This window comes from Colius striatus, chromosome Z, assembly GCF_028858725.1.
Source record: "Colius striatus isolate bColStr4 chromosome Z, bColStr4.1.hap1, whole genome shotgun sequence".
NCBI lineage: Eukaryota > Metazoa > Chordata > Aves > Coliiformes > Coliidae > Colius > Colius striatus.
The window spans coordinates 52,353,782-52,376,587 of record NC_084790.1 but is presented as its reverse complement, the minus strand read 5'-3'; the positions used below and the strand labels follow the sequence as shown (position 1 = coordinate 52,376,587).

The window sequence follows — 22,806 nt, the reverse complement described above, 5'->3', positions numbered from 1 at the left end:
CAACTGTGGGCAGATGTCAGGTCAGACAAGGTCAAAGCACCCCACAGGTTACTCTCAATTCTTTGCAGCCTGAAGGAAGGATGCCTCTGAAGAGCTGAGCTCTTGCATGTCTTCAGCAACTCTGGTACACAACAGGTCAAGGTCCATGGTCCAGCTCTACGCTCTTACTCCATCCAGCCTAGCCTAATCATGTCATCTCCTACTACTAACGTACTCATAATACATATACAACATGTATGGAACATAAAGAACTGTAAACACTTTAAGGAGAAAGAGTTTTGCTATTAAGGTAGAAAGCCCTGGAAGTCTTGACTTTTCATATGGGCAATGAAAGTTCAGGAAGAAAAATAGGTCAGACCATCCAGTACCTACATGGGGAATCCTCAAAGGAGTCCTAAGTGCCAAGAGAAGTAGAATTAAAAGCCAAGGAACCTTGCTAACCTGTCCTAGGGATAAAACATGGCATTCAGAGATCTAGTCATGTTTATTATGTTTATCTTGTCCTATCCATGTCAGTTCTCTCCAGGTGAAGTCTGCTAACTAGCTATCAGACAAGCATGGTGCTTCTGGGCTGCAGCATCCTCAGGCACAGCTAACATTTGCAGAACAGGGCAGATCTATCAGAAACAGCATCTGTAACCAACTAACTAACTGGGCTTCCTCCAGTCAGTCTTTGGCCTGTACCTGTAATTTTACCTGTACCTGTTTTACCTACAGGTTGAACCTTCCCACGGCCTCCTTCACCTCCAGCTGCTCAGTGACCAACATTTTCTCCTCAAGGGAGGCTGTCATTGTGTCATGGCATTTTCCACCAGCACAGAGAGAATAATAACATTAAGAAAGCAGTTTTAAGCTTGGGTTGGTTTGGGTTTTTTTTTCTCCCAAATGTAATTCAGTCCAGTTAAATAGCTCTTCTGGCAAGGAGAGGGTCCTCTTCTGTCGCAGAGCTTGCCGCATTACAACAAGGGGCAGCCCTGGGGTTCACTGCTCTAAGGGTAGTTATTTTTTAGAAGAATTAAGCTCGCAACAACACAACTACTGCTGCACCATCAGGCTCATGCTCCTCCTCCACCTTTAAAGCAAGAGGGCTGCTACAGGACCTAGGCTCACACCTTGGCTGTTTTCATTCTCTCCATGGAAGAACTGGGAAGGACTCTTGGGTCTTTCCCCTATTACTAGCCACAAAATTTAAACATTTTGCAAGCTGCAAACAGACTGTGATTAAAAATATGAGACTGAACCTATACAACAGGGAACAGAAATTAGAAGAAAGCACCAAAAATGTGGTTAAAATTCTTGCTCAGTTTTTGGAACATCAAATCTACAGTGTAGGGCCATCAAACTCTCTCCATGTGTGAGCAATGCTCTTGCAGTGTGACAACAGTATCCCTTTATGCAGTTGTGCCCTTGGATCTCTAAGTTCTTCTCTATGTCTTTACTAATTCCTGTAGAGAACTGATGCTACTTTTTTTGCAGTATGTACACAGTGTGAAATATGGGGCACTCTTTCATAGAAGATCAATATGATGCACGATAAATACTGTTATTGATCTCACAGCATTGCAGACGACTCTCCAGCTCTATGGCATATTAACAGTAGTTAACCAGTAATTCATTTCAGGATGGCTGCGATTTTCTTTTAAGGAAGGGGAGTTCTCGGGGTCAGTTACACATATGGGTCTTACACACTCAGTAACCTGTGAAGGGCTCCTAACTTCAGAGTGTGGTGAAAAACAGTGGTCTAGTCCTCAGTTAATGTAAACCAGTCTCAGACCATTTACTTCAGCAAAACTATGGTGCTTTACACAAATTGCAGATATGCATGGTAAAATCAATGCAAAAGCCAGCATAAAGATCACTCTCTCCCTTCTTATTTTGGGGGAGGAGAGAGAGGAAATTCCAAGGAATTCACAGGAATTTCTATCATCATCTCTGTCTCACAGATGCAAACACATTTTTAGGCATACACACTAAGAAATGCCAACACTGATGTTCTGCCTGCACCATCCACTCGTTCTGTATATAGGCATGCAATATTTTCTATTCCTACCAGTACTGATAAGGGTCAGTTATACACTTTATTATACACAGATAACTGTAATTTAAACATGCCTGTGCAAGCCTATGATGCTGAGGTCAAACTGCACAGTCCATAGTATTAAGACTTTCTCAGCATCTGAAATGCGTGGCAGCACCAAATTTCCTACAGGGAATGGTTACTGGACCACACTAGGGAATCTAGGGGACAGAATTAGTCAGCTTGGGATGGACAGACACCAGGAACTGTTTTAAAAATCTGGCAAGCACATAAAGTCACATTTCAATGTCTGGGAGCATGCAATGGCACGGTTCAATCTACTCATGCAGACAGAACAGCTTATTAATATGTATTTCAGAAAATGGATTCTATATATGTAGTGTGGCAATTAGCAGAATTTCACTGCATGCATTTATTGATGTGAGTTCTTATACACATGCATGGTTAGCAGTTTTTAGTTCTTCTGTGTCTACAGAAACGCTATACAAACACAGACATGCCACTGAAAATGCAGAAGAACTGTGACTGCTCAAATAACACATTTACTCAACGAACAGCCATTGCCCAGCGAGCAGACTTCAGTTTCTGATAGTTTACATTTCCTGTAGTTTTCAATCCAGAGTGACTGTGTTCATCACTACAGTGTTAGTATCTTCCTGCAAGCCAGCTCCCGCAGCAGGAGGCAGCTATGCCACTAAAATGCCAAAAAATTAACTACTCAGTCAATAAATACTTGCCTTCAGACCTCAAAAGAGTCTCAGATCCAGTCCTGACAATCTCCCCTTGCTCAGTATATAAAGCATCAGTACACTCCTGCTAAATGGCCTCACAATGCATTAGTTCAATTCATAGCTGGCTTTGAGGTCAGACAGTAGCCTTGAATGAGGTTAGTGTGAAATCACTCCCTAACATCATAATCAGAAATGCTGGAACAATATGTTTCTCCCACCAGACAATCATGACAGAGCTATTTCAGATGTCAAAGAAAGCTGGCACCGTTACTTTCTGCTGAGGCACTCTGCTTCCTGAGGAACAAAACTTGCACGCTTGCTCTGCATTTGAGAGGAGTATTTCTGTTCTCTTCACGCTGGAAGTTGCAGATTATCTCCAGATCCAGCACTGAACTTTTAGCTTGCCATAAAGTTAATGTGGTAGACAATGTTCATTCCAGGCAAGGCTGTGGGGCTGTGTATTTTCTGCCACCCCCAAAAAAGGCCATTATCTGTAATTACCCATTACCATGCATAATTATTTCTTCTATTCTGGTCTATGGCCCCCAGGACTTTATGCTGTTACAGCTCACTGAATTATCTTATCAAATTTGTTAAGGAAGCTTTTTTGACCTTTTGAGCACTTGTCACAGCACATACAAAAGCTGGCAGTAAATTGTCTGTGCACGCAGTGTGTAATTTATTACTTGCACCCTGAGTAGTGATACTGTGCAAAATACTACATACTAACATGTTCCCTATTCCTACTCCCTGCTTTAGCTAAAAAGAGATGAGGAAAAGAAACCTCTTTATTAAGAGAAGAAAGGGAACAGTAGGAGGCCACAAAGAGAATTTGAAGAACACAACAGCAGCACACAGCTAAGCCTAAATATCAGGCTCTACAGGAGGTCCCAGTTGCTCTCCTCTCCAGTGCCACCTTTTTTCTTTATCCTTTCCCTCCAGTAATCTTGATTTCACCACTTTGGGTTCTCTGCATACCTTTGTAACTCTGGTGAGCCCTACTCTTTTCCACAAAAGCCCATTTACTGCTTCTTCAGTAAGCAGTGGAGGCTTTAAACTTCCTTTAATTTACAGCTTCTGTCAATGCAGTACAGGTTCCCAAGAGATAAATTTGGCCCAATACAAGACTGTCATTTATGGATACTGATGTGAGTATGCAAAGGACCTAGTTTTTGTCTCCAGTTTTCACCAAGTGCCCAGAGAACGACCAGAAATGACCTGCATCCCCTTACCGTTTGCTTCGGCTAACAGTGTCACTGCACTTCAGGTCCACACACTATGTCTCTTGTCTTTGTAAGCACACTGGAATCAGACCCTACGTAGAAGCAAGGCTCTCAAGGAAACAAGACAGATGACTCCATGTACCCTGATTTTTGTTGTATCAATATACTCCAAAGGATGCCTTACCTCAAAACCTCTCAACTCATATCACTACCTGAAAAGAGGTATTTAATAATTATTGCTTTGCAAATTCTAGTTAAAACAAAAACCAAGACAAACGATGTTTTTGAACTGTGTGATGAAATAAACTTCCCAAATATAAGAAAATCTGACAAACAAAAGGAATAGTCAAGATTCGGGTACGTACTTTGCACAGTATAGATTTCTGTAGCACAAAGTATGTAGATTCAGGTCTTTCAGACCTGCCAGTGAAAACCTCCTCCCTAAAAGCAGAGTGATAAAACAGAGACTTGGGACTCCTGAAAGCATTCCTGAATTCAGGCCCTAGATGACTACCCAAGCCACTGCCGTGAAGACAAAACCCTTTTCTGTGTTCCTCCACACCTCTGGCCCATTGCTCTATGCTAGCTCTAAGGCAGCAGGGAGGTGGAGACCTGAACAGCAGCAGAGAATGGAACAGTCACCATGAGTTCCAGAGAAGCCAGCAAATAAAGGCAAAGAGCATGGCCCACAGAGCAGCAGGGGAAGTTGTGCTCACACCCGTGGTCCTGCTGCCCAATTTCTGAGGCACACAGGGCAGCCTTATTCTCATTCACCTATGAAAAATCACCTCTGCAGTCCTTCTAGTTGCTTTGACCAGCAACCTTTCAAGAAAACCACATTTTCCCTCCCTCCCTCAATTGCCAACAATGCTATGATACCATCTCAAGCTCAAATGCCAAATCCAGCAGTTCTTTTTCCTCCTTGTCTGGGATTGCCTGTCATTTAAGCCCAGTGGAACAAGCTTTCCAGTTCCACCTATCAGGGGCTAAACCAGTCCTAAGTGGAACAGCACATCTTACCAAGACCAACATTTGCCAGAATAGGGCCCTCTAGGATGAAAGTTAAGCAGCAAGGACAGCACATTGCAGGAAAATCTGGAAGACTCTAGAATTAAGGCTGTTATCGTCTTGATTGAGCTTCATGCTGGATGCAGCCAGCACCCAAGCTTTTCACAGGATTCTGCATCAATATGATGCTTCTGTCAACATCCTCAGAACTCATCTCAGGAAATGACAGAGAAACGTCAACTTGGCCTTGTCTAGTCTGACAAAGGCACAAGCAATCTGGAACAATCATATGGGGATTAATTAGATCTTGGATGAGAGGGGTCACTTAAAGGCCAAAATAAATTCTTGTCTCTCACCTCAGGCCATGTTTTCTGGTCTTTTAACTATGCCTGCATCTCCTGACTGAGCTCTTCCAAGTTCAAGCCCGTGTGTGCTGGTTCAGACTATGGCTATGTCCCCACCACCAGCTATAATGAGACACCTAGGGAACAGCACAAACAGGGTAAACAAACAAGATACCTCCCTTGTCCTCTCTCCCAGCCTCCTATTGTCTTTAGTTTAGTGATGATCCTGAGCCTGATGTGGTACACTTAACAACCATAAACATCTCCCAATATTTGTTGATAGCCCACTTTCCTGTACATACAATGTCACTGGGGAAGAAGCGCCACTAGTCTCCCAGAGATCTCACCAGTTTCAGGCATAGAAGACACCAAGCCTCCTTCCCATCATCACAACTCTGTCTGAAAGAGCTGCACCAGCCTTTGGTCATCCTTTTCCACCCAGAACTATCAAGATTCAGCAAAGCACCTTCACAGCCACCAGCTCTTCTGTAGTGACAGCGTTTCTTAGGGACAGAGTCCTCCTTCACTTCTGGTATGGGTTAAGACATCTCTGGCTTGCATGTGACCAACCATTTAGCCACGTCATCCCACAGTGCATTTCTGTCTTCTACACTGCCTGCCAGTCCATGCACCTTTCTATCACCTACTAAGACAATTTGTGGCAATTCCGGGCTTGCTTGCAAGATATCAATGGGAAGACCTCACAGCCAAGAGTAGGTCCCTGTTAGACTTCTCCAGAAACAACACTGCATTAGCTTCACCACTCAGACTCACATTTTCAGACTGATAGGATGGTCCTTCTTGAAATCATGTTAATACATGCAATATTGATTTTATGTCAGTTCAGTTTCCTAATCAAGATGTCAGGACAACAGAAATGAAATGCTTCGCAGAATATGACTGCATCAGTGTGCCATTTTGTCAAGCAATTTTGTTAAAAGATTACTAACTTGACGGAACCTTTTACCTATAAACTTCTGTCAATTCACATTGTGTGAGCATCCTTTAACAGCTGCATTTCTCCTCCTCCCACTCATCTTAGTCTGCTGTGGACTTCTCCACTATTGTCACAAAAACAGATGCAAGGCTGACAGATTTGTAGCCACCCTCCTACCACACTTGCATTTCTTAAAACACTGGCATGACATCAGCTTTCTTCCATGCCTCAAAAGTTTCTCCAGTATCAAATGACATACTGGAAATCATCATTAATGGACCAGAGAGATCCTCAGTGAAGTCTGTTGGTTTTGTTTGTTTTAAATACTGCATGCAAGTAATCCAATCCTACTGATTTCAGTTACTGCTGGAAATGAAAGCAGAATGTCACCATCTCCATGTACAGTAACACCATCTGCCTTTCTTCAAAGTGAAGACCAGAAAAAATATCAAGCATTTCTTCCACTCTTCCCTTACGCGGAATTACTATCCCACAATAGAGTAAATAACTGCTAACTCTGTGTGTGCGCAATCCTAAATGCAACTAAAAAATATCCCAAATTTAAGACTTCTAGTTAATTTTAAACTTAACACAAAACTTTTTTTCCAAATGCAAATGTAATTTGGGAGAAACAAACAAACAAACAAAGAAGTAGGGAGAAATCCCAGTCAGAAGACCTACAGCTTGGCACAATGTTTCCCAGTTAACACACACAGTCCCAGCCCAGCTCCAGCTAAGAGGAGCTGAAATACCACCACTGACTTCAGTAGAACTGGAGGGGGTACATTTTGTTCACATTTAGAGTACACTTAATAAAAATGATCTGCTGCAAACATTTAGTGTGCAACTTTAAAATCCTCCTAATACAGCTGAAGAAATAAACCCTACAGAAAGTAATTTTTATTTGCATGCTTAACACAAGCTTCAGGCCCTTGGTAAGATATCTGAAGCAGCAAATTCCACTTTCAACATCTGCCACTGACTAGAGCAGAGCAGTTGATATTTTATGTGAGTTAGGAAGCAATGCTTGTTCTTTCTTTACTTACACTTTCTGCCTTTAGAATACAGCTACAGTGATTCTATTCTAATCTTTACCAGAAAAAAAACATTGCTTTAGTAAAGAAAAAGCATTCAAAATGTCTGAACGTGGCTTTGAATCTGAGATGCTAGGCTCTATCTCAATGCTCCAGTATATGTTTGTTCACGCTGAACTGATCCAGCAGTATTACTTACATATCTAAAATTATTAGCATGCATGACAGCTAACAGGACCAGGACTAATAAAATTAGTGCTTCAGAAAATTAGGAGTATGAGAAACAAGTGCCATTTTCAATCTTCAGTATAACAGATGGGAGTATGACTACTATGTATGCATATGTATGTATACAAGTTGTTATTCATCTTGAGATAGCTGGTTTGAGAAAGAAATTTACAAACATTTAACTCATTGCATTCAGACATCCAACATGCTACTGAAGTGTGTAAGGGGAGCACACCATAAAATCAACACAACTTTAAAAAAAAAACAGGGGATGAAATTGAAAGAGAACGGAAACTGAGAAATAAAACCAGATTTCTAGACAGTGACGGAAAACAGCCCAGACACCTGCAGATGCAAAGAAGCAAATTGAGAGGAGGAGAAAGAAACTCAGTGTGGATTAAATGTAAAGGGATTTAAGTCATTAACAAGAGATCAAAGAGAACATTAGAAGGGAGGGAAGGCTTTACAAATGTCTGAGATAGGAGACCTTGGAGGAAATATGACTGGGATAAAATCATTACGGCTCACACTAAAAAAAATAAAGGGAGTAGGGAAATGGTTGGAATTAGCTGGAGTCCATGCTTGGTTATAAGCTATATGATGACAGAAACCCAAAACATTTCTAGACGAACTAGAAATAACAGGAGGGCTTTTTCAGTCTACCTAAATATGTGGCGGAAAAGCTAATATCAGGAGTGGGAAAAAAACCATCATAGACACCCACTGGGCTTGGGCATGTAAGCAAAAATCACACGCATATGCACCACTTTTGTCTATAGTCTCCAGTATTGCATGGATACAACAATGTTTACATTCACAAAATCTGCTTCCAAGTAAATGCAAATTGATCTCTTATGAATTTTGTTCAAGTGCAATTGATAGAAATGCACAGGAACTGGAGCTATGGTGGCTTATATCAGCTGAGGTTCAGCTGTTCTCCTGACTACAGTGAGCTATGCTGTAAGCAACAGAAATAGCATCAATAGAGACTAAAGATAGGAATTGGGGTGGGGGGGGTGTGGCGGAAATCAGGCACCCAGTCTCTCTGCAAAGGAAGAGAAGCCCAGCATTTAACTGTCTCTCTGCAAGCTCTTGAAGAAAACACAGAAGAGAACTGCATGAACGATGTCTGTACTTAAGTAACTGAACTAGTCACAACTCTGATTGAGACTAGCAGCTACCCAAACTCCAGAGAAAGTTTAGGAGGAAAAAAAAAAAGACATAAGGAAAAAAAAATTAGAAGCAGCATATGAAAAAGTGTTCCTACAAAAGAAACCTTCAAAACTGAATTTTAGCCCCCATATCATTAAGTGACAAATCTACTGAAAATAGAAAATGGGTCAACAAGATGAATTAAGAAGTTAGTTGGTAAATAAAGTGAAAGAAAGCAGTCTTCAATGTAGAAGGCGGCACACACAAAAAAATAAAAAGCAAGAAATCACATCAGTGCTCAGTTAAGGAAGCGTGCAGTACTCCTTCACTCCCTGCTTATATTTTCTCTAAAAAAAAAAAGAAAGCCCCACACATTCAGATAAGTCATAATAACTGTTTCAAGGACACGGAAAGGAACAAGCGGTAAGCAGCAGATAGTGTAATAATGTGCTCACAGATAGAAAATTCTTAGTACATCTTCTGCTCCTGCTCCATTCTTTATCTCAGTGTTCATAATGACAAATGGAAAAGCACAAAACAGCACAGATAATCCTCTAAACGTAAATGCACATATGCAAATGCCAGTGTGATGGAGGAAGAGCTTCCAAGGCACAAAGAACAATAAGGGCTTCCCACCAGCCCAGCTTCAGTAGGTAGGTAGAGGTGCTGCGGCAGAGAGCACAGTTAAGTCCCCTCAGCACATAGCAAGAGCCACTTGGTAGGCACCCTGCTCTGAGGGCTCTAAGGTTGGAAACCTCACCTGGTGTGAGAAAAGCTGGACAGAAACACGGTGCAAACACAGAAAGCTCTAGGGTGAAAAAAATCTAGTCCCAGTTCTTTAGAGGGAAAAAGCTCTTCTGAAACATGACAGAAAAACGGAAATACCTGGTAAAGGTTTTCACCTCCACCCCTTCAGCCAAAGGGCAGCCACAGAAGACCTCGGGCTGAGCAGCCCTTCTCTCCTGAAGTCAGAAGATCTAGACAGGTCATGGCTTCTGCCACAGCATCCATGCTTCCCTGACATGCTGCAGACAGCTCTCCCCAGCGCTTGCCTCTGGTGAAGAGAGCCCTGAACAAGCCTCACAGTACCACTTAGAGCACTCCTCTAACGTTTTCCAAATCTTTTTACACTATTTTTACATTTCCATGGAAGCTTCACACGGGATCAAAAGCCTGAAAGGACAACTAAAATTTCTTCATTTAGAAACCTAACTCTGAAAATTGCCACTACTTCTATCAGTTTCACCAACTCAACAGAAATACCACACTTTTGAGAGAGTCTGTGATTCACTGACTAAAGATATACAGCACTTTGGATATTAGCTCAGATAAAGCAGAGGCACCCACACACACAAGAAGCTGCAAAGACAACAAACGAATATTGCTTGAAAGGAGGAGCAGGGAAAGTGCAAGCTTTGCAAGGTGTGGGCTCTAGAACTGAAGAATTAACTGGAAACACCTAAACAGGGATGCAGAACCCTGTAACATTATGATTTATTTAGCACAGTCAAACAATGGCCAGAGGCAATGAATCATATAGATGACAAAGCTGCAGGAGATTTCCATCATCTAGTTTAACCTGCACATTGATCAGAGTTTACCCCCATATTAATCACTTGAGATCATAATCTAACTCACTCTTAAACACCTCTCCTGATTATGCTTCACTTACCCCCTTGTCCTTACGCAGGTCACTCTGTTGCTAATTGCACTTCTAGTTAGGAGAAAAAGTGTCTACTATCTAATTTAATTTTGTCTTTTTTTAGTTTTAGCCGTTGCTCCTTGTTATGCTGTCTCAAGCACTGTAAATAATCCCTCCCCCTCCTCCATATTATTACCTCTCAAATATTTATAGACTGTTATATCCACCCTCAGTCTCCTTTTCTACAAGTCATACATCATTTTTGTCACCTTTCCCTCTCTACTTTCAGATTTATCTATGTCCTTTTATAATGAGATGCTCAAAACAACTTTGCATCGTTCCCAAGAACAGTGAAACCAAAGCAGTAGAGAGAGGCAGAAACGTTTCTCTCGATTCCTGAGCAATGCCTTTTTAAACAACTCCAAGTAGAATGTATGTGATTTTGGTAGGAACAGAAAATTTCAAAGCCATAGCCACCACATTGCAAAGACTTTCCTTTATCACATAGTTTTATCAGTCAGAAATTTAAAAAGACAAGAAGCAGAAAGTTTTATCCTCAACCAAGCAAAGATTGTTTCAAACAAAACAGAGAGCGAAACACTCCCTATGCATTTGCTTAGTCCAGCTTGAAAGATTTAGAAACTGAGAAAACCACCATACAGGCAGAAGACCAACTCTACCAAGTGCTTCCCAGCAACAGCTTGCAAGTAAAACTGGTGGAGAAGTAGTAATGGGCACAGCAGGAGAAAATTCTCCTCAGAATGTAATAAGGAGACAAAAGGAAAGACCAGGGTGATGGTCCAATAACCACTGCAGACCCATTAAGACCTTTGAGGACATGCAGCCATCATGTTAGCCCTGGCACAGACATGTGAAGCAGCTAATGCCTCCTTACTGCTCAGCCCCACTGAGGCTGGGGTCACCTGAACTAGCATTCCTCTCCACTACATGTCAACCTCCACAATGCTAATTTTCTGTGGAAATCTACCCTAGATTTAGTTACCGACAGTTTTTAGGTCAAAAGGGATAGGATTTCTTCCCAGGCTTCCAAATGCTGATCAGTACTGAGGGCTGGCCACATTTCAAATTTCAATATACTCACTTATGTCAGTACAAAAGCAGGTATTTCATAGACTCACTGAATAGTTTAGTTTGGAAAGAATCTCTGAAGGCCAGCTGGCCCAAACTCTGCTCAGAGCAGGGCGAGCTTCACAGTAGGATCAGATTGTTCCGGCACCATCCAGCTGAGTTTTGAGTCTCCTGAAGAGTGGAGGCTCCACAACTTCTCTGGGCAATCTGTTCAAGCACATGGTGAAATGTCCATAGCAGCTTCCCCGTGTTGCTCAGCAGCTGACTACAAGATCTTCTTTGACAAAAACAAAATTCTGACAGCATATGACACTATACTGTAGTAATGGGCTGTAGTACTGTAGTAATGGACTTAACAGAATTTTCTTTCAAAACCAAAGGTTTGTTTTTTTTTTTTTCCAAAAGAAAACCTGGGTGATGGTATCTTCCAATTTTAACAACTTTTTTTTTTACCTCACTACCTATGCAGCAACATCTTGCAAGATCGATACATCAATTTTTGAAATCCAGTAGTGTTAAAGAAAAGGTGAATGCGAAAGATTAAGATCAAAATAGCAAGGGAAGAGTAAAGAAGACAAGACAGAGGATCCAGAGGCATAATTCATTAGGCATAGTATTACTGATGACCCTGCTACAGTCCACACTGATGAGCAGATAAAAACTAATCTGTTCCTCAAAAGAGTTTCAAAAGAAGGCAGTATCTACTTAGAGAAATGTAAAAAGAACACTAATTTGTTACTGTTATGCACAGTAAAATTAACTAAGGGAAAAAACAAACCAAAGCTAATTACTCACTGATAATGTCATGTTTAACTTGTCAACCGGTGATAGCTAGGGGAAGGCACCTGAACAATGCCTTTACCACACAACATTGCAAAGCCAATGGGAAACTGACCACGGCAAGGAGCAGGAGTTCACATTTAGAATTCTATGGTTATCTTGTCTCTATTGGAAGCTTCTAAATCGGCACAACCCAGGCACAAAACAACAGGAAGAAGTGGTCCTTTGCAGCACTTTCCAGTCATAATGTGATGTATACTGCTGCCACCCCACTCCATGCACTAAATATGACCCTTAGTCTGTGACGAAGATGAAGCAGAATGGAGGAGAGAATGGAGAGAATAGTTCACACTCCTTTAGAGTGTGCAGCTCTCACTCAAAGGTGTTTCATGATCACACTTCCTCCCCATCTCTGTCACCTACCTCCCTGTCACTTCTTAACATTGAAATTGCAGAGGTACCAAACTGACATGGAACAGGGAAGAATCTAGGTTTTAAATCCGAGTGTGTCCAAAAGGCATATGTTAAATGCCTCAGCATGGTCTTTTCCTGAGTTTCGCACACTAGTTCACCTAACAAGATGTACTTACCCTACAGAAGGAAGGACAATCACTTTAGATGCCCTGGGATTGTGATTTTTTGCTGCTCTGTACAATTAGATGGCCTTTGCTCTCTGCAACTTTTAAAGGGAAAATACACAGAAACTACAAAATCTGTTTGCAAGAGCTTCTGCTAATGCCCTGTGACTGCAGTCTGCTCCCTTCCAACTACCCCCAAATTCCCCATTTGCTTTTGAGTGGGGAAGACACAGTCCATTCAAAGTAATCAGTTTCCAAGCTTAAGATGGTAAATGCACAAACCCTTGCCTATGATCATGATAATTTATTTTTCCCCTTTTCAAAACCAGCATGTCACAAAGGCATCTGAAAAATAATCTCTGGTCTCTCCAGGTGTCACAGTATTTCTGATCTGCCAATAAAATAGATACAGCGAGGAAAGCCTCTCTCTGGCACTATGTGTGATTTGTGTGACTCCGTCACACATTATTCCTCTGCTGCCAAACAACGCTCTGTGTGATGAGAGTCCAAAAGAAAAACTGTTCTTAAGAAGCCAAAAACTCATAGAAGGAACAGAACTACTACTGTCAAAACCATCTCTTGCCTGGTCTAATGCGTATTGTATAGAGCATACTGCATTTCCAAGCGCCATGCGTTCTCTCAGGGCTTGAGGGAGCTTCCAACCTCCCCTGCCATGCAGGATTTCACACTCTCTGCCTGCCTTAATGATTACTGTGAATTCTTGCAAAATCAGCATCTCAGCCTACTAAACAGAGACACTTGCCCAACAGGGTCTCTCATTTTGCCTGCAGTTGAGGCTACCAGTAAAATGGTAAAATAGCAATGCACAAATCCTCCTAGTATCTGGTCCTGAAACAACCTGACACCTAAAAGAACATCCTATCATGTCACACCTTGCAGTTCTTTATTTAACAGAAGATCTTAATATGCTAAAAAGAAGAAAGCACCAAAATATTTAAGCAGTACTCCTCACTGAAAAATCAGGCTTTCCAGGGTGAGGTCTATATGCTGACATCTGATGAAGCCACTCTACAGGGCTGGCTGAAGGCAGAGTACCTCCTGCATCTCCAGAGCCGGTATGCAGTAAATTCACATCCATGAGTACTTACACTGCTTCCACCAAAATTGTTTGGAACACAATTTTATGCAGCATGGTTGTTTTTGAGCTAAGCATGAATTTCTGCTACTACTTAGGTGCCTAAAAACACAATTATGAATCTAATTTGCTATTCATTCACAGATTCTTCACTTTCTTGTAACTAAAGCCCATTCTGCCTTGATTCTTGGCTGGAATCACACACGTTCTCTAGAGATGAAGCTGTATATTTTAAATGTTGTGACCCACATGCAGTTATTTAGTAAAATGCTTGAGAAGCAATGTGTTTGAATTGCTCACAAAGAAAAAAGAAGATGACTGAAAACCATTTACAACTGCTTTGACCAAAATTTTTTGGACAATTCAAACTACTTAAAAATTAGGCATTTTCGTCTCTTCAAGTCTTGATACAGGCACATACACTGCTTTAAGCTTGTTTCATTAATGTTTTTCGTTAAAAGATTATAATTTAATTCTATTAAAGTGGGATTAGTAAACTAAATACTCCCACTGACATTTTACAAACATTAGGATCAAAGCTCATGCAAATTTTGTTGACAGTATGACAATTTCACCTTTCTGTATAAGCAAGAGTTTTCTTGTTCTCCTGACTTACAATCTCTACACACTCCTGAATATACTACTTTAATCTTCAGCCAGCATTTTCCATGTCTATGGACAAAGCGTGTTGTAGTCCAAACACAAAAGGAGTAATCGCGTCAATCCAAAGGTGACACTAACATGATTGCAATGATGAAAACCAAAAAAGCTAATAAAAAGCTATTTTTTTTTATCACCCAGTTCTTCTAAAAGCTTCCCAAACAAATTCCTCTGCATCTGAAACTGCCTGTCTGCAATGGATGCAACAAATCCAGCTGACAAGGCTTGTAATGACCTGCAAAACAGAGTGACATGTCTAACAGACATGTTATGCACTGTCTTTTTGTTACTAAATGCAAGGCATTGTCCACTACAGAAGCATCTTCTTAACTAGGCAGTATAATCACCTTTATTATTGACACCAGCACACGTGATTAAAATGGAATTAAATATCCTCCTCCTTTCCTCTATGTTGATTTGGTTTTTTTGTCCTTGCAAGCAGAAGTTAACTATATCATTTGCATTTTTATACATATTCAATTGCTCTGTCAGACACAAGCTCTGCATAGGGAAAAGTATTTTGCCTATGGTCTTTACCTCAGTGCTTTTAAGTCCCAGTTGTGCTTAGCCATGGTTTTACTGAATCGGCAGACAAATATTGGAGCTTTTCTGTTTGGATTTGTTTTTCAAGTCTGTTTTACAAAGGTTAAATGCAATACAGTAAGAGAGAGTCAGACTTGTAGTCATCACACCTGGCCACAGAGAACAGATGTACAACTACCTCAAATCACATAAGGTGAGCAGCTCTCTACTGTGGTCAATGACATTACCTACACACTTGGCTACTATACAGTCCTCAAAACTCTCTCATTTTGAAGAAGATACACAGCCAGCCAACACACAACTGCCAGGACTGTGGCAGGAGCATGTATTTTGGAACAAAGGATCAAAGCTCTTCATAAAATCTTTACCTGCAAGTATATACCCTATTGAATTCAGTTGCAGCACCAGTCTTTACCCATCTAATTTTCAAGTAAAAATAACCAACTAAAATATGAAAGACTGATCCTGGGTTTTCCCCTTTCACTAATCATACTAATGGTGCAAACAGCATTCTTGGGGAGGGGACTCTCTACAACCCCACCACTGCAGGCAGCGCAAAAGGTGCAAGAGCAGGCAACCGCAAGCAACATCGGCCCTTGCTTCTGGCAGTGAGCATCACTTTACCTGATGGTGTGCTAGCTGCTGTCATGGTTGTACTCGTTGAGTGTGTAGGGCTGCTGCTTTCCAAAACAAGACAAGAGCTGCCACCACTGCTCTTCTTAACAAGTGTCTCAGGAGCGCTGGGCAGGGGCACCGGGTGGCTGATTCCCAGTTCTTCTTCCTGAGCTTGCTGCCTTCTCAGTGCAACCTGTGAACAAGAAGACAGGTGTCGGGCATGCTCTCTGGCCTGAGCACAATTTATAGTGGCAACGACTACAGACTCAAGACTGCTGTTTCCTCTTGGTATCCTCTATGGTGTTGACATTGTGACCTAGCCAGTGGTTAGTGCAAGATTTAAAGGAGGTTACAATGCTGTTTAAGACCAACCCTGTTTTGTTTTCAAACATACAAGAACAAGCCTGTGAATACATCTTCCTCCAACAAAGCCACATAAAGATGTATTAAAGCTGACAGCACCAACACGACATGGTTACTCTTAGGCAAAGGCTCCTGTGAAAAGTGCAGTCACTATCCTCCTCTCTGCTGATACACAGCTGCTGGGGTAAGAAATGTAATTGATTTGCAGGGCTCTGTTGTGCCTCTTCATCAGCATAAACGATCTCTTCATGAGGGCTTATACCTGCAATCTCATGCTCCATCCAAGTCTGCTGGGTCTCTCACTGGCACTGTGCTTTTTTTCTTTCAAGGGAATTTCACCACACAGCACACAGGAACTTATTAAAGAAGCAGCATAGCAGATATGGGGAACCACCTTGCAAGTACCCCAGCCAGTGTCACACTCATTGCAGGTACCTGGCCATACCTGGAGCAGGGTGGAGCTTGCCATTTCGTTCCTAATGTTGACAATGTTCCTGCCAGCAGTGGCAAAGCCGACAGGCACTACACTGTCTGGGCATGGGTGTAAATAAATCATATTCATTGCTTACTGCAGATACAGAAGAACTCTTCTACCTCATCTGAACTGGTAGGTCAATTTTCTCCACTCATGTCGAGTTGTGACAGACGTCCAGGTGGTATCTATCACACTGGGAATCTTCAAGCTACCCACGCTGCCACTTCCCAGGTGACTGACATGCATCTGTATTTGAACCTTTGAAATTTGCCCCAGATTACAGACTGGGATCACATTTTGTTTGTCTTTATTTCTGGAAACTCTGATTAACTTGGACAAGACTTCCCTCCATTTTATGTACATCAGCAACACTTTTTCTAATACAGACAAGTAACATCATTAGAGAAGTTAGTAAGAGCTCTTGCAAGAGAGACATCTCAAACAGGAGGTGTAAATTTGCAAGCATCATGGGTAACTTGGACTTCACAAGCCAACAACCTTGACCTGTAAAATTCCACTAGCACCAAGGAGCTTATTGCAGAAATATATCAAAAGCGGGAAAGACAGACTTTCAATGTGTAACTCCTACGTAGATAAGGTTTAGTTAGGGAGGCTTTCAAAGACACTTTCAAATACTAAGCAGGGATGAGCAAACCCCTGGGGAGAGCCATCTCTAGAACCTCCTGGCAGTAGGTATTCCCTGCCTGATAGAAGTTGCTGAACAGCAGGAGTACAGCATGCAGAAGGGGACATGTGTGTCAGGAGCCCTTCATTTTGTGCTCCCTCTCACCAGGCAGGCAGCAAAAAGACCCACATTTATTATTCCATGGTTCATAATGCCTAAAGAAAACACATGTACTTTGAGCATAGCAACAATTTCTAGACTGCCATGCCACTGACAAGGAGGAATTACTTAAATGAGCAAAAGCTCCCAGTGGGTCCCAAGGACATATAGTATACCTGCCATGAGTCATGAAATTAAAAAATGGAGAAAGATTTGACCCAAGGTTGCTAACGTTTTTCAAATGTGTCAGTGGGACACCCACTTTTCAAGGCATCTAGAAGCTCTGAGTTCGCAACAGCTGCAACCTGTGTGGGTCTGATATCGCGGCCTTTACTGGCACCACTAGTGCCAGAGCCTTACAACCAATTTGTCTGCAGAGGACTATTTGCACAAGTGACAACGTGGAGTCCTGTTCACTGAGGCCAAGCTTGCTAGTAGCTGTTACAATCCCTGGGTTCCTCTTAATGAAAACTTCAAGATAAAGGTCACAAGGACGAATAACAGTGGTCACTTATATTGCCACAGAGTAGTGACCTCGGTGGGACAAACTAACAATAAAGTTATTTCTACACAGAACTGGATGCTGTTTGGTTTTTCACCGAGTAATGTTCGTTTGGATTTAAGATGACCCAGTTACACAGCTATTTCGAGAGCTGCTTCATGCAAAATCAAGAACAACACCGTTAAAAAATCTTTCTAGAAATGCACATAACATTTAGCATCAGAAAAAGCAGATACACCCGACCTGAAACCATCAGCCGAAAACAGTCTCGTTAACCAATTAGTGGGCTAAATAATTCATCATCTAGTTAAAAACAAATTTTAAAACGGCCATTTGACGTTAGCTATAAGTCTTCTCTTTCAGAATCGCTCTGCGCACTTCAGGACTGGCAGCACGGCTCGGCTTTGCTCACTTTCGGGCGCAGATGCACGCCGGCGAGCTCAGAGGCGAGCAGCCGAGCGCTCACCGCTGCCGCTTCCCACAGCTGCTGCCAACTCACCATCTCAACCCTAGAGGTTTTCAGGCCACCTCCTATTTTTACGGGGAGAAACCAACAAACAAACCAAACCCCGAAATACCCCGTTAATTGAGGAAGTCGGTGGTGCCCGAGGGTCCCAACGGCCGCGCTATCTCGACACCACGGAGCGCGGCCGGGCCCGGCGAGGCGCGGCATGGCACCGCTCGGGATGGCATGCCATGGCACAGCGCCGGCCACTCGTCACTCGTCCCCTGCGGGCATCGAGCCCCTCCGGGCGCGGGGGAATGACCCACAGGCCCGGCAGCACGCCGAGCAGACAGCCCACCCGTCCCGGGCAGACCCCGCCGAGGCGGCGGCGGGGGCCGGCGTGGGGCCGCCCTGAGGGGCTCACCTGCGCTGCCATCACCCGCTGCCGCTCGGCGATCAGGCTGCACTTCTTGCACTGGCAGTCCCGCCACATGCAGAACCGCTTGTGCCCCTTCAGCGGCGAGGAGTAGCCGTGGTTGCGGCAGCGGGCACACTTGGGCAGACGCGGCAGCTTCTTCCCTGCCGCGGCGACGACCCCGTCCGCTGGGGCGGCCGCCATCAGGGCCGCCGCCTTCGCGAACCCGCCCGCCTTGTCCCCCAGCCCCGCGACGTCCGGGGGCTTGCTGAAGGCCGGGGAGTCACTAGGCATCGCAGTGGGCAGGGGGCAGCCGGGCAACGGGTCGGCGCCGCTCTGACCTGTCCCGTCCCGTCGTGCCACCCCGCGCGTTTTGGCGGGCGGCAGCAGCCCGGCGTCGCCCCTCCCGCAGGCCGCCCCCCGGGCCGGTCCGTGCGGCCGCGAAGCCCTCTCTCCCCCGCGGGGCAGGCGCCAGGGGTGGGGGAGCGGCCACCCCTCCCTCCCCGCCCCTCCCTCCTGCCCAGGGCGTCCTGCGGCGGCGGCGAGGCGCGCACAGGCGGTTCGCGGCGCGGGTGGTGGGCCGTGAGCTGCGAGGCGTGGTGGCGGGTGCTGGAACGGAGATTGCAGAGACGGGGCGTCCCCGGCCTCCGGCCCCTTTTCCCGCAGGTTCTGCACAGCCAGGCGCCCCACGCAGCCGACCGGAGGCGGCCTCGCAGCCTCCCTGCAGCAGCGCTGTCCTCTCGCCCTGCAGGGGCAGGGACCGGCCCAGGCCGACTTCATGGCTGTCACGCCGCAAGCCACTAACCAGGGAGGCCATTTTTAAGCTGTGTGTGTATTGGACCGGCCGGGTTTCGTTAGGCGACCGCCGTGAGGCCTTAGACCAGGAAGAGGTGTGACCCCAAAATAAAACATCCGAGTTGCTGCAGCTCAGCTGCTTTCGTTGGCAAGGCTTCTGGCTCCTTGCTGGACTGTGTCTCCTGTGTGCAGGTCACTTCACACTCACATCTCTAAGCTGGCATAAACACACTTTGATCAACATCTTGTGGGCAGATGGTCCCAACACAGATAGGCAGTGACAACTTGGTTAACGGGCACCTCTGGAACAGATGTGAGTGGCTACAGTGGCCATACTCTGCAGGGGAAGAGGGGGAAGATGCTTTTACTTTTCTTTTTTACATAGGCTCCCCTTCCAACATGGCGTTATGTGATTTATAGACCCATACAGCTCTACAGATATTATTTACAGTATTAATATTTCCTCTGTTTCACCTTTAAATCTTTCCAGGCGCAAGTTTAGATGACGCTATCTTCATGCTGAAATGAAACTATTAAATTACATATCAATCTAAGATGAATGGCAACTGTCAAATGAGTGACTCAACAGAGATGAAGCAGAAAGCGCTTGAGATTATGTGAGGCTGATTTATAAAGATTGCATAAAGATTTCTATAACCCTAGCTTCATGACTCAGCATATCAGATGGTAATAAGTTACAGTAGACAGAAATTTATTTCTGCTAGAAGAAGCCAAGGAAAGCTTCTCTGTCTTCAAGACCAGCTATCTCCCAGCTAATTCTGCTCACACTGAGCCTCCCTTCCGGAAACAGTTGCTGCCTATCCCAGCCCAAACAAAGCCCCAGATGCTTGCTGTTCACATTAACATTCGATAAATTACATTTAAAGAACTTTTTCCTGTGTGGTACGACATTGGAGACATTTATGGTGCTTTCCATCCTCTGGAGAGACCATGTTAAAACACTCCTGTACTCCTGTTAAGCCCCAATCTGGAGCAGTCAGACAGGCGAGGCATTAGCAGGAGCTGGGTGGACTTGGCACTGAGGCAGGATAGTCATTCAGCTAGCAGAAACGGAAACTTCTCGCTTGCACTGCCTTGCTGGGGCTGACATTTCTGTTGTCAACAACTGCACATTTGCCTGCAAAGGATGAGAAGAAGAATGTGGCCGGCGTTCAGTGGAACAAAACTACAGTTTGCCTATACACCTAATGGTGCACATGACTACTACGTAAGGAGGTGAACAATGGAGACAGGAACATTTAGCTTCCTATATAAAAATGTAAAATTCATCCCTAAATGAAACCAGTTGAGATTTCCTCAACTCATAGGGCCATTGATTGGGCCCCAAAGTTGTTGTCTAGGAGCAGGTCCTGAAAGGAAGACTCCAGTTTGTGAAGTTCTGTGCATGGTCCAATACGTGCACAGGAATGTTTTTGGGTGCTTACAGGGGAATTGTCTTGAAATTGATTGAAAATGCCAATTAAAAAGAAGAGTATAGGACGTTAAATCAAGAGAAAGAGAAATAAACCCCAGCAAACTGGGGTATGAAAAGGTAGAAGAAAGGGGGAGGAGAAAGATAAGAACTGGAAGGAGTGAAAAAAGGAGAACAGTGAATTGCATCAGTTTTGGTAGCTCAAGTTGTGCTTTTGAGTATGGACTTGGTGTGCAGTGTTTGTCTCTCTCAGATATTTAACGATTATTTGATGAGGATGACAACACAGTACAGGAATTGCTATCCACTGGAGACATGAAGGAATAGGAGATGGCTGTAAACTGCCAGCAGTTCTAATACAAATCAGAGTAATCTTGCTGTAAGTCGTCAGGAAATTGTAGTCAGACATTTAGTGTAAGTCTAGGCATCTCATCCAGTGATGACATCAGTGACTAAACATTACTGCAGGTTGCTGGCACCTTTGGAAATAACTGTAATTAATGTTTCTGGTGAAAAAAAAAACCAACAAACCAATAAGCAGAATCAAATTACATTTTGCTTTTTTTTTTTTCCCTAGGTAGCTGACAGTTACACTTTGACTGTTTTTTGCACAAGTCTTTAAGTACAAAATGTCTTCAGTTAGTCATGATCTATCCTTTGCTGGTGCATGTGTTTGGTTGTCTCTTGAACCCTGCAGAAATTTTCTTTGCTAACCTTTGAGGAACAGATGTGAGCCAGCCATTTCCCCACCATCACATTCGGCATGACTGAGAATGTCAGTAGAGAAGTGACAAAGAGGACTTGATTCTGACACCGTTGCCTGGAAAGCCAAGACTTTTGGCTTAGCAGAAGTCATCCAGATTTGAGTGTATTTATTAAGTCCATTGTAAGAGATCTATTAGACCTGATTCTATTTAATGGTTTGGGATTATTTTTGCTTTCATTCGGTTGAGCCAGAGGGCTTTTGCCTCCTCTGTTCCCAGCAGATCTTTGTGGCTCCTCTGAGTCATTGTACAGATTGTATCACCAGGGCCGATTGTGGATTCCCAACAGAGCCTCAGCTGCCAGAGTGGTGAGGCCCAGAAGGTGAAGTATTCATAGTGCTGGTATGCATTGTTTGAAAACATCACCATGTCCTTAACCACACAGGACATTTAGAACAGCATATCAAAGACAGACAGAGGGCATCAAGCACAGGAGGGGAATGGTGCCTGCATGTTCCCCTGAGGCACTGACAGGTCTGGGAAACTCCCCTGTGTTGGATTTCAGTGCTTGCCACACCTTGGGGGTGTCCTGACTGTCCTACAGCCATCAGGTTAGTAGAATAAATAGGCTTACAGCTACCTCCATGACCAGTCCACACATGTCGTTTTCTCTTGGAAGTCATTGGGTTGATACCAGCAGGGTATCACCACCTGTGCGAGCAGCCTAGCATGTGTTTGCTGGAGTGACAGACACGGTCCTAACAACTAAACCGAATGAAAAGATACTTCGGAAAAGATCCAGTAGGTGGCATAAATAAGCCACGCATTTTTTTTGAGTTTCACTTGTATACTTGGGCAATTCTCCTCTTTCTTTCATTCGTAGTTAGAAACCTCTTTAACTTACAGGAAAGCTGAAGTTTTGTCCCCTAGTCCTTAAAACATAACCCCAAAGGCAAAGTTTATGTTTTTAAGGCAGAGTTTTCTTGATGCTTTCTGGCAGCCTATGGTTTTTGAGGTGTTGGGGCAGGGGGAGGTTGTCTCTTTCATATTCAGGTTTTGACACTTTATGTTTTCAAGTTATAAGTCTAGCACTGCCAACACCAGAAAAGAAGGTAAGATTTTCTTCATAGGACAGGCAGATTTGAACCCAAACCTTGCCTTGAAATGCCCAATATTTACAAGAGTTTAAAGTC

General features: G+C 43.6%; 1 protein-coding gene across 1 annotated transcript in view; it reads right to left on the bottom strand.

Annotated features, from left to right (window-relative positions):
* Positions 1–18,976, bottom strand: part of DMRT1 (doublesex and mab-3 related transcription factor 1) — a 62,974-nt gene extending 43,998 nt beyond the window's left edge. Inside the window, exons 1-2 of the mRNA XM_062018694.1 lie at positions 18,692–18,976; positions 15,708–15,891 (exon numbers count right to left, since the gene is read on the bottom strand). Of these exons, the coding sequence (XP_061874678.1) occupies positions 15,708–15,891; positions 18,692–18,976 (469 nt within the window). The remainder of the gene's footprint in view (positions 1–15,707; positions 15,892–18,691) is intronic.
* Between the last annotated feature and the right edge of the window lie 3,830 nt (positions 18,977–22,806).